The sequence below is a fragment of the Enhydra lutris genome, unplaced genomic scaffold, assembly GCF_002288905.1.
Source record: "Enhydra lutris kenyoni isolate GAN:26980312 unplaced genomic scaffold, ASM228890v2 scaffoldscaffold66, whole genome shotgun sequence".
Lineage (NCBI taxonomy): Eukaryota > Metazoa > Chordata > Mammalia > Carnivora > Mustelidae > Enhydra > Enhydra lutris.
Window position 1 is genome coordinate 17,543,359 of NW_019154150.1, and position 16,325 is coordinate 17,559,683.

General features: G+C 43.4%; 1 protein-coding gene across 1 annotated transcript in view; it reads right to left on the minus strand.

The window, feature by feature from the left end:
• LOC111158999 (transforming growth factor beta receptor 2) overlaps positions 1–10,337 on the minus strand; it is an 88,818-nt gene extending 78,481 nt beyond the window's left edge. The window contains exon 1 of the mRNA XM_022521358.1: positions 10,163–10,337. Within this exon, the coding sequence (XP_022377066.1) occupies positions 10,163–10,256 (94 nt within the window). The 5' untranslated portion in view covers positions 10,257–10,337. The remainder of the gene's footprint in view (positions 1–10,162) is intronic.
• Between the last annotated feature and the right edge of the window lie 5,988 nt (positions 10,338–16,325).

The following is a 16,325-nucleotide window of genomic DNA, read 5'->3' on the forward strand; positions in this document are numbered from 1 at the left end:
ATCTTGTTAAAATGCTGGTTCTGAACAGGCCCAACATTCTGCATTTGCAGTAATTCTCAATGATGCAGGTGCTGCTGGGTCTGGACTACCCCCCTTTGAGTAGCAAGGTATTAGAACATCTTCAGCTACTGTTATCAGGTGATGATATGAAAGCATCGTGTTGGGGTCAGAATGCTTGAGCTCCAGATTTGAACCTCTGTTCCTATTCTAACTCACAATAGGTAGATGTTAAGTGAGGCTCATGAAGGGGTGAGAAGTTGGAACAAGCAGGACTTCCCAGAGGTGATGGAAAACAGAAAATAGCAAAAAGGAAGAGACTGGCTGGTCTGGGGCTCCTTGGAATAAATAAATAGGTGATAAGAGAGGCAATATAAATTATATAATTAATTATGATAGAAACTATAAGAATAAAAGAGTGCCCAGGAAGGGCTGCGATTGTTAGAAACTGTTTCACAACAATGTAATTTTAGGGATTCCAGAATAGTGAATGCACAATGCGACTGCCGGTTGTCGTAATTGTTGTTCTTCCTTTTCACACATCTGAGGTCAAATTTTATCATTGTTTTCCCCCAATACAATGCATTTAAGAGAACAAAACCATAAAAGTGATATGAAGTAACAAGACAGTCATTCAAAGCAATAGTTAGATTTCTCCTCTGTGCTAACTGATGTATGCAGACCATACAGAAATGCAATTATGGGCCTCATAGCTACTCCCCTGCCGAAAAAAGCAGTCTGCAATCTGCCAATCTGTAGCAAATTCTGTCTTTTCTGAGAATATTTTAAGAAAAGTGGTGGACAGATCTTTGAAAGGCAAGAGAAGACTAATTATATTCAGACGAGTTTCTTTTCTTTTCCCAAAAAACACAGAAGCTCCTTTAGGACTTTCTTTTCCTAGACACAGCAAAGCATTACATAATTCTCTTCCTCAGGAAAAACTTTCACAGATTCTTCAATTCAGAGGAAGGGGAGAATGAGAACACCATAATTAACAAAAGAGAAATGGTATTACCACCAAAACCAAATAAAACTTTTTTTTCAGCAAGGAAGAAGTGCTAGCTCAAGTAAACATGCTATTTAGTTAGGGTGTATGCTCAGGCACCTGTAGCAGGAAATTTTCAAAATAACTATGGTTTTGTTCTCTTTTTTCAATAGTAGTCATCTCCGACAAACTCTAAGTGGATGTTTGCGGTATTTGTCTGCTCTGTCCTGTTATGACTTTTGAGTTTTCTACTTCGATTAGTTAAGGATTATGTTTTTACATTAATTTCAATGGTTTCCTCCACTAAAGCTACAAAATGAAACATTTCGGAACAGAAAAAAACTGAAAATCTCATCTAGGCCAACTCTTGCCACTGTACCTAGACAAAAATGAGAACCAGTGAGGCCAAGGGACTTGGCCAGATCACCCAGACACCTTGGTTGCCACTATAACATGCTTTAGTCTTCACCAGCTCTTTTGTAGGTAGAGTCTTCATCTCAAACTAAGGGTCAGATCTGGGTTTCATTCAGGATCGAGGTTCTGCGATAATTACATATTTGCAACTTCTTCTCTACTTGGCATGGGGCCTCTGAACTAGGAAAAAAAATGAAGGGTTTAGCTAAACCTGGAAAAAGAAGTTTGGGTTTGGTGATGTAACAATGCAGACTTCAGTCTCAGTATGGGGGTGGGTGGTAGAAGAGGAGGCATTTCTATTTATTTTTCTAGGCCAAAAAGCAAATCCTACCATTAAGCATAGATTTGGGTCTTGTGAATGTTGAAGCTTTTAAATTTCAGGGGCACCCTAAGAAAAAGAATATAAAAATTAAGAATAGAAATTAAGGTATGAAAGTGAATACTTGAAATTTAAAATGTCGTCTTACAAATTGCAAATTTTAAAAAAGCTACAAATGCCACAAACATAAAATTTGAAAAGAAACGATTATTTTTATTAGTTAACTGCCTGACATGCCTCTGAGATATTTTTACTACCTTTTTTGATTGCATACTCTTTGATTGCATCTTCCAATGATATTTTGTAATAGTCTGTATAGAGAGAATTGAAAAATAAATCAGTCTTTCCTCTAGAACTGTTGATCCGGATTCGTAATTTATTTCTGAATAGCTTGGAAAAAGTTTCAGCTTCCTCATTCATTTTAAGTGATATACTATAAATGTTCTGAATTGCCTCTAAATTTGGGAAAACCTCTATCAAGTTCCTTTTATATGGTGAGCTATAATATTCAAGGCACAGCAAGATTTCTTAAATATTCTTGGACTTGACTGACACTCACTAACCACATTGCCAGTCTCCCTTCCAAAGCCAGGAGATGGGTCTACACCAGGCATAAGCCTTAAAAGTTACATTCCATTCACTTATGATGAATCCACCTTGGCATACTATATATATCCCCCACGTATTTATGCATCTTTTAATTCCCCCAATCCTTCCAAACAAAGGTTTAGTTTTGCTCAGAATACCTAAAAATTCCTTGATGGCATAAATACGCCACGATTTGTCAAGTGATGTATATATTTCATTCTCTCATTGAGGTCACTAGACCGGCATGACGTTTGATTACCTGGTGTAGGAATCAAACATTATTTTATTTAGCTAAAGAAATTAAATGGGATAATAAATGAAAAACATTAAAGCATTAGAAATATGTTGGATATTACCATTATTTTTCTTAACCCCTATGTTCTCCCACCACCCATGCTACAATAGAGAACAGTTTATGTCACCTGAGGTGACCTAGTCTCAGTATAGTATATAATATAACAATTGAAGGCCGGGTCCCTAGACCAGACCATCTTGGTTCCAACCCCAACATAATTACTTGATAACAGGGCAGCCTTTGCTAAGTTTTCTAAACTCCAAAGCGCTTATAATGAGTATTATAAAATCTACCTCTTGGAGTTGATTTGAAGGTTAACTAAAGAGAAGAAGTGTTCAGCACAATCTAGGCAGTGGAAGATCTCGGTAAGTGGGCTCCATACATTAGTGGGAAACCGGTCCAAGAAGGGTCACGAATGAAGCTTCCTCAAGAGAGGGACACAGCTCCCCGGGAGCATGAAGCCAATTCAATTTCCCTACGTGGAAAAGTTTCATAGAGTTTTAGGATGACCACTAGTCATCCACAAAGCAGCAGAGTGAGTTTCCTCTGAAGTCAGTGAGTCCTCTAATGATTTATAGCCTTCACAGATAAGACCTGCTGTGGCACAGGCTCAGAGCATGCATCTGACCCCATATTTTCCTTTGAAACATTCATGTTTGTTCTGCCAACTCCCCGGCTCTCTAAAATGCATAGTTTTGACAACCTTATACCTTTTATAGTGTCAGAAGGGCTTTTTACTTCTTAACACTGTTCTAATGTTCTTGTTTTCCTTACAGAGCTTGAGAAGGCCATGGATCACTCAAATAAACATTTACAATAGCAGAAAAAACATCCAGAGAAGTTTCACCTTGCCCTAGTGTTTCCAATACATGTAGGAAATGCCAATACAGCACTGGGAAATCTTTTAAAAAAATGTGTTAAGTGAAATAACAGACAGGACAAGTCAAATTAATAGAACTAAGGTTTCCTTCAAGAAAATACAAACTATGAAAAACTGAATTTCTCAAAGAAGATACAACGTTATGATTACAGAAGGAGTCTTAGCTTTTTTTGCTAATGACCAGTCTCTCCAGGAAGAACAGAATAAAATCAACAAAAACCAATCTGGTGCCCCACACCTCTGGAAAGGAATGTTGTTCCAAAGGCACTGGAAGACCCAGGGTGAGGGCATACGGAGGCCCACATACCAAAGATCAAAATATTGGAAATTTATAAATCAAGTGGAGAAACTGTCCCATAAAATAGGTTTTGTCCTACCTTGACTGACAAATGTATCTTTGTAATACTTTGGAAGGCCTAGTATAATTCTGAAACTCTTGAGCTACTCAAGTCCCTTTCTGGAACTGGGTGCTTTGGGTGAACATTGTCCCAGGCCTGGCCAGTAATACCTTCCTCTTTCCACTGCCTGCTCCATCCTATATCAAGTGGGGCCTTGTGAGATATGCATGGACACCCAAGTTGTAACACATCCCTGCACATACCCTACACATACACATCTCCCCCGTATCCACCCCTTAGAGACACAGAGGTACCCAAAGGTCCATATAGCCTGTAAAAGTTAACCCAGGGCTATTTGGATAGTGAAGTGTTGTTCCCAGGTACCTGAAATGTGATCTAAAAAAGGGAGGGGTTTGGACTCAGAGGCCCAGAGTCTTCTTACTCCACGGACAGGGGTCTGACTTGAGAAGACCAAAGGCAGTGCCCTCTAATATCCAGGGCAGAGGCCCCTTTTGCCCACATACTAGGCCTATATTTTAACTGAGTTGAAAAAATTGAGGGGGAGATCTCATCATAAAAGAAGAAAGAAAAGAAAAGAAGAGAAGGAGAAAAGGGAAAGAAGGGAAGGAAGGGAAGGAAAGGAAGAAAAAAAAAGAAAGGAGAAGAAAGAAAGAAAGAAAGAAAGAAAGAAAGAAAGAAAGAAAGAAAGAAATAGAAAGAAAGGAGAGAGATAGAGCTGCATGTCTTGACAGCAAACAGCCTTTCCCACCTATATCCTCATATCCTTAGAAGTCATGGGCATTTACTCTGCAACTAAACCCTAATTCTAATGAACTAACTAATTCTAATGAACTAACTAAAACCCTAATTCTAACGAACTGAGCTTCAGTCCTGTAAACAAAACAAAGATATTAGGGAACCCTTAAAAGCCTAAAGGGGAGATCTTGAGTTGACTACATCTAAGGAGGCAGTAGCTTCATGCTGATTGCCAAGACCTAAAAAGCTGATCACAGCAAGTAGAAGGCCAGATCCTATCATGGGGAGAAGAATCTTAACCACCTACAAGTTTTCAAATTAGTGGGACCTCAAAAGTCAAATCATCCCATCCGCCTTTGTTATGTTGGATAAATTCTGTTCTTTCTGCCCTCACCAACAGTTGTTTGAGACCTGTACACAGATGCTGGTCCTACGTGCCTGCAATGTGGGATGTACAATACACAGCTTTGAAAACGGTGCTTGTCCTGCTGTTAACGGTCGAACCATGGGGTCACATGAGGTGGGTTCCACCACCAGGACTCTGTGATCAGACTAGGAAGAGTAGAGTTTCCTTCTAAAGAGATGGCCTTATCTTGATTTTCTATGGTACAGAGATACTCAGGGAGGAGGCAGATCATGCAAGCCAAGCAAATCGTGAAATCAGGAGCACTGAATTGATGGTATCAGATGGTAAATTTCTCCTTCTCAAACATGAGGACTCCTTACCCCCTCCCTAACTTCCATCTGAACACAGATGCTCACAGATGGACTATGTGAAAGAGCCTAGCTGAATGCAAACAGGGCAAGCTGAGAACTCACGCACACGCACGCACACCCGCACACACGCACAAGCACACGCACGCATGGGCAAACCTCAAGAGACCTTGAGCAGACGCCACCTTCCCCATCTAGAAATAAAGTTAACAAAACTTATCTTGCAGACTTCTTCTGAAGATTAAATTAGATAAGTCACGTCAAGCAGCTGGCTCAGAACAGATTTTCAAATGTTGGTTTCCCTCCCCCCACCCCCGCTCCTCCCTGAAAGTAGCCAGTGTGCCCGCTCAGCATTCTAAACCCTTCTGACATGCCAGGCAGGGAGGGAGAGTCATCGTCTTGCCTTGGTCAGAAGTAACACACACCTGGGGAGCAAAATGTGACATGAAAAAGAGGTAGCACAAAATAAGTGGTGAGCGTGCACACCTCTAGTGCATATCTGCTAAGTCACTTCCACTGAAAATCACGTGTTAATTCAGCCGAAGCTACACTTGAGGAGCTGGAGGGCAGAAGCTAACAAGGTGACAGCGTTATGCCTTTATGTGGAAATTGGCTAAATAATGCCATGCTCTAGCCAGGAAGTATGTTTCCTCTGCACCCTATTTTAAATTGTTTTGGTGGTTTGCATCAGACCTAAATAATACCCACACTGCTCTGCAGCAGACAGAAGCTGCTTACAGGGCCCACACTTCCCTTCGATGGACTCTGCTTCACCGCTTATAAACCAAAACATCAAACCCTGATGAAAAAAGAAACTTAAAAGCTAAATTTAGATTTTCAGCACTTCATTTTTAATGAAAGTCTCCTTTCGACAACCTTCTAGAGAAGAAAAAGAGAGAGAGAGAGAGAATTCAGTATTTACTGGAAAATTTCTTTGGTGAAACCCTAAAGTTTTGGATGGCTTAGAATGTCTTACATCAATTCAAAATGTATAGCTAAAGGGACTGCATGAGAACTTTCCAGCATGTTTGTCAGAAGCTGAAGCATCTTTTTCCATATCTCATCAGAATGAAAAAAAAAAAAAAATACACACCAATTACATACTATAAAAACAGCCAAACTGCTTACTTAGATCAGAGTCAAAAGTAGTAGTTAACTACTCTACTAGTTAACAACTAGAGTAGTAAACTACTCTAACTTAGAGTTACTACTAGTAGTTAACTACTCTGCGTTAAGTTAGTAAAAGGAAGATTTTACTATTCAGAGCAAACTCCCAATAGATAAGGGCTGCCTGGTTGTTAAAATGGTTGCTCTGGATTGTACCAGGAGCTCAGCTCAACATTTCCTGGGTGCTAGGTGATGTTTCTGGTCCTTTCAGAAACCCTGGATATGGAGAAATTAATAAGACACGCCTCCTGCTTTTGAGAGGCTTGACTGGCAAGGGAGTCACGTAAAGATGTAATTTCAGCTATTGTTATGAGCTAAGAGAGAGGCCTGTCCTCAGGAGGGGATGTTTAGCTCAACCACTAGGCATTCAAAGGGGTTTCCTTGGGCAGATGACACTTAAGTCTGAAAGATGAGGGAAAATTATTCAGGTGCTAGGAGTTCCAGCATGACAGCAGCTTGAACAAAGGCACTACTAAGCTGCTCAGGGAATGTGTATGTAGGATGACCAGGATACAGTGGGAAAGTGTGAGCCTTGGCGGAATGTGAAGTCTCAGAATCAAATGGCAACCAGGTCATGGAGGATCCTATTGAGGCCTGAATTCGGAGCTAAAAATAATAATGAAAGCTGGTATTTACTGAGCATTTACTATGTGGCAGGCACTAGGCTAAGCACTTCAAAGCATTATTTCATTTAATCTTCACCATAACTCCAGAATCCCCATTTTACAAATGGGTATGGGGGTTAGAGAAGTAAGAGGACTGTGTCCCCTTACACAGCCAGTAAATGGAAGCTGGGTCTGGAACCCACGAGGCCTCCATTCCAAAACTCATATCTCGAAGCTTCTCCTCAAAACAAAGATTAGACCGTCACATTGGGTCCACCACACTGGCTACAGAATGGAGGACTGGGGTGTGGGCCTATAACATGGTGGGCATAGAAAAGAACAGATGAACAAAAAGGAAGACATTCAGAGGGACTGAGAAAAAAAAAACATTCAACTTGCTCCCCTCCAAGTGCATTCAACAACCAAACAGCTCTTGTAAAGGGGGAGTCTGAAAAATAAACACCAGTATTCATTAATGCTCCCAAGCACACGGTGTTAAACTATGTGTCCTGGTCTCTGCCTTTAACACCCTCCCATACGTTCAACTGTCTTATTCGTTTAGGATAGTGTCTCCAGGTCTGAGTCTCCTGCCTGGTGCAAGGAGATACTCTATAAATACGCTGAGAAGGACCAATTAGTAATAGCTGTTTTTTTACAATGGCACCAATGAGGTGTCATTCTTAATTGGAAAAATGGGGTTAAAAAAATAAAGAAAAATTTTAAAAGTTGTGTTGATAACTAAGGATTGGAAAACTAAAATGGAAATCATGTAGCAGTTGAGGCAGCTACACAGACAATAATAAGGACTCATCACCATGGGGTGCTACCTTGTAAAAAGGGAATAAATCCAAAACAGGATTTTGTATAGACCACAACTGATGTTACTAAAGGAAGCAGCCAGGGAGGTCAAAATTTGTTTTCCGAAAAGCCATAGACCAAAGATCAAATTCTGGGCCTAGTAATCACTAGTTTCTGACCCTGACAAAAATAAATACATAATTAATATGATTTTAGGTAAGAAGTTTATCTGTATGATACTTTTACCAACACTGAGTCCTCAACAGAAATCTCTTGTTAGGTATTTGAAAAGTACCGGTCACATTTTCCAGATCTGAAGAGTTTTCTAACATTTAAGATTTCCCCCTGAAGAGTCATTACTTAATTTGGGGCATTGAGGAAGGGTGGATCTACAAAACAAAACAAAATTTAAGAAGGCTTTAAGTACATTTCTGAGTGAAGTTTTTTCTTATACTGAAATCCTTGGCCCACTTATCAATCTATGGAACAGAAGATGGACTTTTTTGCGGGGCCTAAAAGGATGTTGCTAGGCATCTCATTTCCTCATATCTTATCACACAGGAAGATATTTTGAAAAATGTCTTGACGGTTTAGCAGTTATTTTAGAAAAATCCTGAAACTGCTTACTTATATGGAAAATTAAAATGGAAGTGGAAGTAGGTTTCTCGTTTTCATTATAGCTACCTTCAACCTTCCAGTATCTTTGAAAATTTAATTTCAAATGAATGCAAATTCCAAAATGATTCCTTAGTTCAAATTTGGAGACTTTAATTCCATCAAATATGAAATCTGTGGGTTGTTTAAAACTGTTCAAAAGCCCAAATAAAAAGCCACTAGGCTTTTAAGTTAATTGTTTAGAAATGTGTATATAGATAAGATGAAACTGACTCATGAACTACTGAGTCTGGAATTTGAAAATCCATAAATCTTCCTTGTAAACAAAATCTAACGAAATCAAGGTCGTTTGATTTCCTTCTTTCCTAGCTTGAAACAAAAGTTTTAATGATTTTTAACATTTTTTTTTTTTGTTTACAACAGTGTTTCTTCCTCATGCCATTCGAAACTCCCATCTCCATGCCACCTTCAAGAAGAAATGTCATTTTAAAAAGTTCTCAATTCACTTCAAATACTCCGAGGCCTACCATTTAGAACCTGGTGCTTATTTCTTCTAGACAAACCTAAAGCTAAGTCTGTCTCTGGCCCTGGTAAATAAAGCAAGCTCCTCAGGGTGATGTGGGCTATCAGAGCATCTCCAAGTCACCAAAGGGGAAAGAGAGCGACAAGATGTCACAGATGAAGGGGATGTAAAGTTATCCAAATCTAACCATTTTACAGATGAGGAAGCTGAGGCCCTCAGGTTCCAAGTACTCAGTTAACCCAGGCCCCAGCTGCAGATAACTGGGTTATGCAGATCACAGCTGCCAGAAAGTAATAACTTTTTAAAGTCTCAAGGGGGTTCGGTACTTTCCATAACAAATAATTAACAACTCAATTCTTGCATTTTTTCACCTCCGAAGACGTCCAGAGATGGGGAGCTCAGGGACAGTTAGGAATTTAACCTTTCCGTTTCCCTCAAAGGACAGTTGCAGAGAACCATCACCTCGGGCAAGGCAGGGCTGTCTGGCTCCAGGCAACATCTCCGGCACCCAGTACCTAGCACCTAGTGGGCACCGAGTTAATAATTCCCCGCCTGCCACCTGACAATCCCCGCTTCCTACCCCACCCACGCCCAGCCCTCGGTGGAGCCAGATAACTTTCTTTTGGAAATTGCCTGGTTCCGTGAAACTTTCATACAGTGACTCGGGGGCCGAGAAGCGGGCCTGGGGGAACGTGCGGTGCCTCCCCAGAGCCCAGACTGGAATTGCGGGCCACTGAATGGGGTGTCTGGCCGGGAGCTGGGTGGGCACGCAGCATCGCCCCGGGCCGCGGCGACCCCAGGTGCGCCAGCTGCTTTGGCGGCCTCGGCGGCCTCCGCACCGGGCCGCGGCTCCCCAGCCTCCTTCAGATACCCAAGCAACTTCTCAAACTTCCCTTTCCGGGGGTGGGGGCTCGCCTCGAACGCGGCATGCACAACGCCTTTCCTGCCCGCACAAAGGGGGCCCGACGTGCCCGCGCCCCTTCCTCTTTAACTTTCCTCCTCTTTTGAAAGAGAAACTCACAGCCCGGCGCCCCGGGGAGCAGCGCTGCGTGGGTGCAGCCGAGGGAACTTTCCCGTTTCCGCCCGAGCGCCGGGCGCCCGGGGCCGACTGTCAAAGCGCAGCGGGGACCCCCCGGCGCCCCGCCGAGCCCACCTGGGGGCCACTCACCCGACTTCTGAACTTGCGGCGGGATCGTGCTGGCGATGCGCGTCCACAGGATGATGTGCAGCGGCCACAGGCCCCTGAGCAGCCCCCGACCCATGGCAGCCCCCGCCGCTCGTCATAGACCGAGCACCGAGCGCAGCGGACGGCGCCTCCCGGAGCCCCGGCTGCGCCTCCGCGCCGCGCCCTCTCGGGACCCCGCGCCTGCCGGCCGGGCAGATGCGCGGGCCAGATGTGGCGCCGCTCGCCAGCCGGGAGGGGGCCTGGAGGCCGGCTGGGCGCGGGGAGGCCCCCGGCGGCCGAGGGGAGCTGCGCAGGAGGCCGGCTCCTGCCCCTGGCGAGCGCGCGCGCGGGGGTGTCTTCGGTCGGTGCGCGCGAGTGACTCACTCAACTTCACCCGGGCGCCGCGGGGGAAACAGGAAACTCCTCGCCAACAGCTGGGCAGGACCTCTCGCCGCCCGAGAGCCTTCTCCCTCCACTCGGCTTCCAGCCCTCCTCTCTCTCCTGACTGCCAATCATGTCCCTGAGACCTGCCCCTCCGAGGGCTTTGGCAAACTTTCAGCTGCCCCCACCGCCCTCGGGAGTTCCTGGCTCCAAGTATTTACCCCGCCGTGACTGAGGGCACGCGTTTCAGAAAGGAGCTGAACACACAAAGTGTATACACTTCCCAGAGCACCCCCAGGGAGCATCTTCCGCCTCCCCACGACCTTCTTTGCATTGTTCCCAGGTGCTCCAGAACTGTGTTTTCCAGCTCCCAAGACTGGATGCTGAAATCGGAGCTGTGAGCACATTTCTGTTTCAAATCGAATAGTAAGGATTGCGTCACTGAACTTTGGTTTCGGTTACACAGACACACGCCGCCACATTGTAAAATGTTTTGCTTACGGTAGGTCGAAGTCCGGAATTTTTTTGTTTTTGTTTTTGTTTTTAGTTTTTTGTTTTTTTTTTTCCCAAACTTTACTGCGCAAATAGACCACCTGAGTATCTTGTGAAAATGTGGGTTCTGATCCTCTGATCCGGGACATCCATGGTGCCATATTTCTGATGCGCTCTCGAGCACTGCCTCCCTTTTGGAATTGCCTCTGCAAGGGTAAAAGAACAGCCTCCACAGTGACAGTGGTGGGACATTTTATGTTGAGACTATATGGAGTGTGGCAGAAAATGTAAATGGGAAAGTGGCCTGGGAGTCAGCTCAGTGCCGGGGTTTGCATTCCAAACCCTGAAACGAGAGACAACCCTTAGCTTCTCCTCTGTGGAAGGAGAAACAAAGGCAGCAGGACAGGATAGACTTTCAACCCCCCCTTCTTGCTAGGGTGACCAAGTTTGCCCTCAGAGATCCTGAGGTTTAAACCTTTGAGGTTTAATTATTAAAGAAGCCCCTTCTTCTTTCCCATGCACCTTGGATGGGTAAGGAATTATATGCTCATCTTACTTCCAGCTCTCAAAGACTTAAGTTCTGTATGGTTTGCTGGCCAGGAGATCTTCCAGTAGGCTACACAATGAACTTCCTTTATCTGAGAAAAAGATTATTTGCCAAGGCAGGTGGCCAGGCTCGCTGGGAAGAAAAGCAAATAGCTCTCCCCGGAAACCCAACTCCAGAAAACGTCCCTGTCAATCTAAGCATTCATTTGTTTGGTCCCTGAAACTTCAAGTTTCCTCACCATTGGTCCGCCCAACACTGAGGCTGCCTCTGAATGTCTCTTAGGAAAAGACCACTTCCCAGCTCTTGTGTTCAGGAAGGGCAGGGAAATCAGGAGCACTGGGCATTTTCTTGCTTACCAAACAGCCTTGCCTTACCAAACAGGCTTCCTGCTAATGCAGGAGCCACTTTAGTCAGAGAGTTGTGCTCAAAATCTGCTTCTTGCCATTTCCTCCACTTCCACCCCGCCCATGCCACTGCCATCACTAGGGTGGGAGATCTCCTAACCACCCATCCCCAGTCATGGGCATTCTGGGCCCAGTCACCCAGTTTCTTAGCTCAGAGCTGAAGTCCGCTTTTCAAAATGCAAACCTAATTATACCAAGCCTCTGATTAAATTCATTCAATGGCTTCCCACTGCTCTTGAGATGGAGGTTAGAAACCAGATCCTTCAATGCCCTTCCTCTCTGGTAACCTTTCACTGGGCTTCTCTTCCTCTCCAGCTGAGAGCCTTTTCCAGATTCATAGAGCATACCCATGATTCCTCCTGCACAGAGCCTTTCCCAGGGCACCCTTCCCTTTCTCCTTCCTTCCTTTCCTCTTTACCCAGCCAACTTCCAGTCTTGCTTGGACCCATCCTAACTTCCTGGATGGACAAGCTTTCCCTGATCTCCCTGAATAGATCTTTTATTACAGGTTCTCTTAGTACCTTACGCTTCTCATTGTTAGCACTTAGTACAGCTTTGGTTTTGTGATGATTTTGTGTCATTCTTTCATTTCTATTCCTCTCCCCCACTCAAGTCCAACTTTTCTGAGGACAGGGATTACATTTTCCCCCTCGACTCACTGTTGTATCCTTAGTACCAAGCACATAATAGGTGTTTAAAAAATACCTGTTGGATGAAGGAAAGAAGAAGGTCGTAAAGATTCAGAAGAAAACTGGACTTCATCATCCTCCCTATTTCACAACTCCGGAGAAGGCATTCTGTTACCTACTGAATTGAGATGTAAACAGGCTAGATTTTAGCTAAGGGTGATGTCACTATTACTTCCTTTTCTTTAAAAGAAGAAGTGTGTAGGTTTTTTTTCTTTTTTTCTAAATTTGCCCAAGTTCCTCCGGGCAGTATACATATACTTCCTTATTCCCCCCAAACACACTGAGAGGTAAATAAAAATGTCCAAGGGATTCTAAAGGCTTTCTTCTCTATACTTATTGCCAAGACAGATGTTTTTCGCTGTTAGAGGACAGTGGTGTCCATGGTGGAGTATTTAACTGGTGGTCTTTGTCATCATGTATCACGAATGTTGATTTTAATTTTGTTTGCCTTTAGCATTTCTGACTTAATCCCCAATCTCCTGTGAAATCGAGAGTCTGAAGTCAGCATTGCCAAGTGCAAACTCATCCCTTAGAAGCCATCACAATGAAATCAGAGACGTGTAAATTCACACATATTGCAATTTGGCGATCTGAAAAATTTGTCAATCCTTTTGGGATTCTCGCTGAAAGAGAAGTCTGATACTCTCCATTAAAACTTTGTTTTCAGAGGCGCCTGCATGGCTCAGTTGGTTAAGCCACTCACTGCCTTCGGCTCAAGTCGTGATCCCTGAGTCCAGGGATCCAGTTTGGCGTGGGGCTCCCGGCTCTGCGGGGAGTCTGCTTCTCCCTCTGACCTTCTTCCCTCTCATGCTCTCTCTCACTCACTCTCTCTCTCTCAAATAAATAAAATCTTTAAAAAAAACCAACAACATTGTTTTCACACAGAGTTATATATTTGATGCAATACAATTTCCCGCTAATATACATATGCAAAAATTTGGCCATTTGCAGATAGAAACAAAATTTAAAGCTCAACTCAGGACTTAAAAAACAAAGAGAGTAATTTTTAGGCCCTTACCAAGTTGAAAAACAATAAAACCCAAGTCAAGCCAAAGTTGAACAGCTTGAGTGTCTCCATATTTCCAGTTCCATGAACTCTGAACACACAAAACAATTGGACTGAGTCAAAATGTAGTTAATGTAAGCCCTGCATTTTCCAGTTGTGATGAGGCAAGAACTCTCTACTCCCCTGAACTTCTTGACATGCAGCTGTTGAGGTTACTGGCAACCAAAGCAGTTGAAGGGAGACTCCTTTCCATATAAATCAAACATTCTGCATTCTCAGCTCTTAGCTCCTGACCAATTTTCCTTCTATTGTGAAGCAGACCAGATGAGCACTGAGAAAATAGTGAATGTGGGAGGATCACTCCCCTCCCCCTTTCAGACTCCTACACAGGTTTGCTCCTCCAGGAAATAGTCTGATTCCTCCAGCTTAAACTGACCCCTCCTCTCCCAAGGAGAACTCTAGGGGCATTTAGTTTATTTAGCCATATATATATATTTTTTTTAATTTTATTTATTTATTTGACAGAGAGAGATCACAAGTAGACAGAGAGGCAGGCAGAGAGGGAGAGGGAAGCAGGCTCCCCGCTGAGCAGAGAGCCTGATGCGGATTCGATCTCATGACCCGAGCCGAAGGCAGCGGCTCAACCCACTGAGCTACCCAGGCGCCCTAGCCATATATATTTTTTAATATTTACCCCATTCTGATATGGAGTACGTTATAATTATTCATCAGTTTCTGGAATCCTACCCCACCAATTGTAAGGTTCTTAGAAACATAGATTATTCCCTTTTCAACCTTGAACCACACTTGGTGCCCGACAGTATTCGATGTATGTTTCCTGTCTTCAATAAGGGAAAAAATGAGAGGAAAAAAGGGGGGAAAATGAGAGTATTTGTTTTTCTAATCCATCCCCTTGCTTGCAGTTCTTTACAGATATTAATAAAACCTGCAAGTACACTACTTGTTTAGAGAAAGCATGAAGAGTTTCTTTTGGAGAAAACATAGCTTTGTTTCAAGTTACAAAAATAATATATGGTAACCACAGGTAGAAAAAAATCTGAAATACAGATAAGCCAAAGGCAAAAAATAAAGATCCTTCACTCTCTCACTCAAAGATAATCACTTGTTAACATTTGGGAGCACGTCCTTGCTGTACTATTCTAAGCTTTGCTTTACAGGTGAAGAAATTGAGGATTACAGAGATTAAGAAGTTGGCAGAGGTCACATAGCTAGTGAGGGACAGAGCCCAGGTTTAAACAGAGGCCTGTCTCTAGCTCCAGAGTCCACACTCTAGAGAAAGTTGACAAAGGGGTTGATCGTAACCAGCGGACCAGCCTGATCACCACAGTATCTTGGGTGACTAAAGGTTGATTAGGGCCATCCTTTACTGTCACTACTTCCTCATCTCTTATTCATTAATCAACCCATGGCAGTCACTTCTCCATTGGAAAGTTCTTTAGTTCAGCTCACATCTTGTCTTCAACTTGTACAATCAGTGGGCACGTTCCAGTCAGTGGCTTACCTGCCTTCTTCCGCTCTTGCCTTGGATACCACTCGTATGCTCACCTCTCTTCCTTGCATTCTCTCTTCTTTGACTTCCATGTTGCTTTTGCATTCTTATGTTACGGACTGCATAATACTACCCCCCCCCAAATTCATATGTTGCAATCTTAACCTACAATATGACTATATTTAATGGTAGGAACGTTAAAGACGTAATGAATGTTAAATGAGTTCATAAGGTTGGGGCCCTAACCCAATGTGACTGATATCCTCACAAAAAGAGAAAGGGACACAGGCAAACACACACAGAGAACAGGCCATGGGAAGACATAGTGGAAGGCAGCCATCTGCAAGCTAAGAAGAGAGGCCTCAAGAGAAACCAAACCACCAGCACCTTGATCTTGAACCTCCAGCCTCCAAAACTGTGAGAAATAAATTTCTGCTGTTTAAGCCATCCAGTCTGTGGTATTTTATGATGGCAGTGTTAGCAGACTAGGACACCCCATTTCCTGCTTGCTTTTCCAACTGTTCCTTCTCAATATTTTAAAGTTTATTTTCCTCCACTCACTGGTCAGATGCTAGTCCTTACCACTTCTGTTCTCTGCCCCTCTCATCCTCCCTGGGAGCACATCTATTTCTTTTTTTCTTTTTTTTTTTAAAGATATATTTATTTATTTGACAGAGAGACATCACAAGTAGGCAGAGAGGCAAGCAGAGAGAGAGAGAGAGAGAGCGAGAGAGAGAGAGGAGGAAGCAGGCTACCTGCCTAGCAGAGAGCCCAATGCGGGACTCGATCCCAGGACCCTGAGACCACGACCTGAGCTGAAAGCAGAGGCTTAACCCACTGAGCCACCCAGGGAGCCTCAGTACATCTATTTCTATTGCTGCAGTAATACATGATTATTTCCAAATCTAATCATCAAGCTCTAATTTCTCACCTAAGCTACCATTATTCCAATCACCTACTCAACTCTTCATAGATGTTATACTGGGGTTGCACACACTCATTATTCTAAAATTGGACTCCAAAATGTATGTCCCCTTGGTACATTCCCCGGATTTAGAAATGACTCTATCTCCTTTGGGTAACCCAGTCCAGAAACATTAAAAATCAGCTAAAAGTTTGCTTCTATTTTACCCTCCT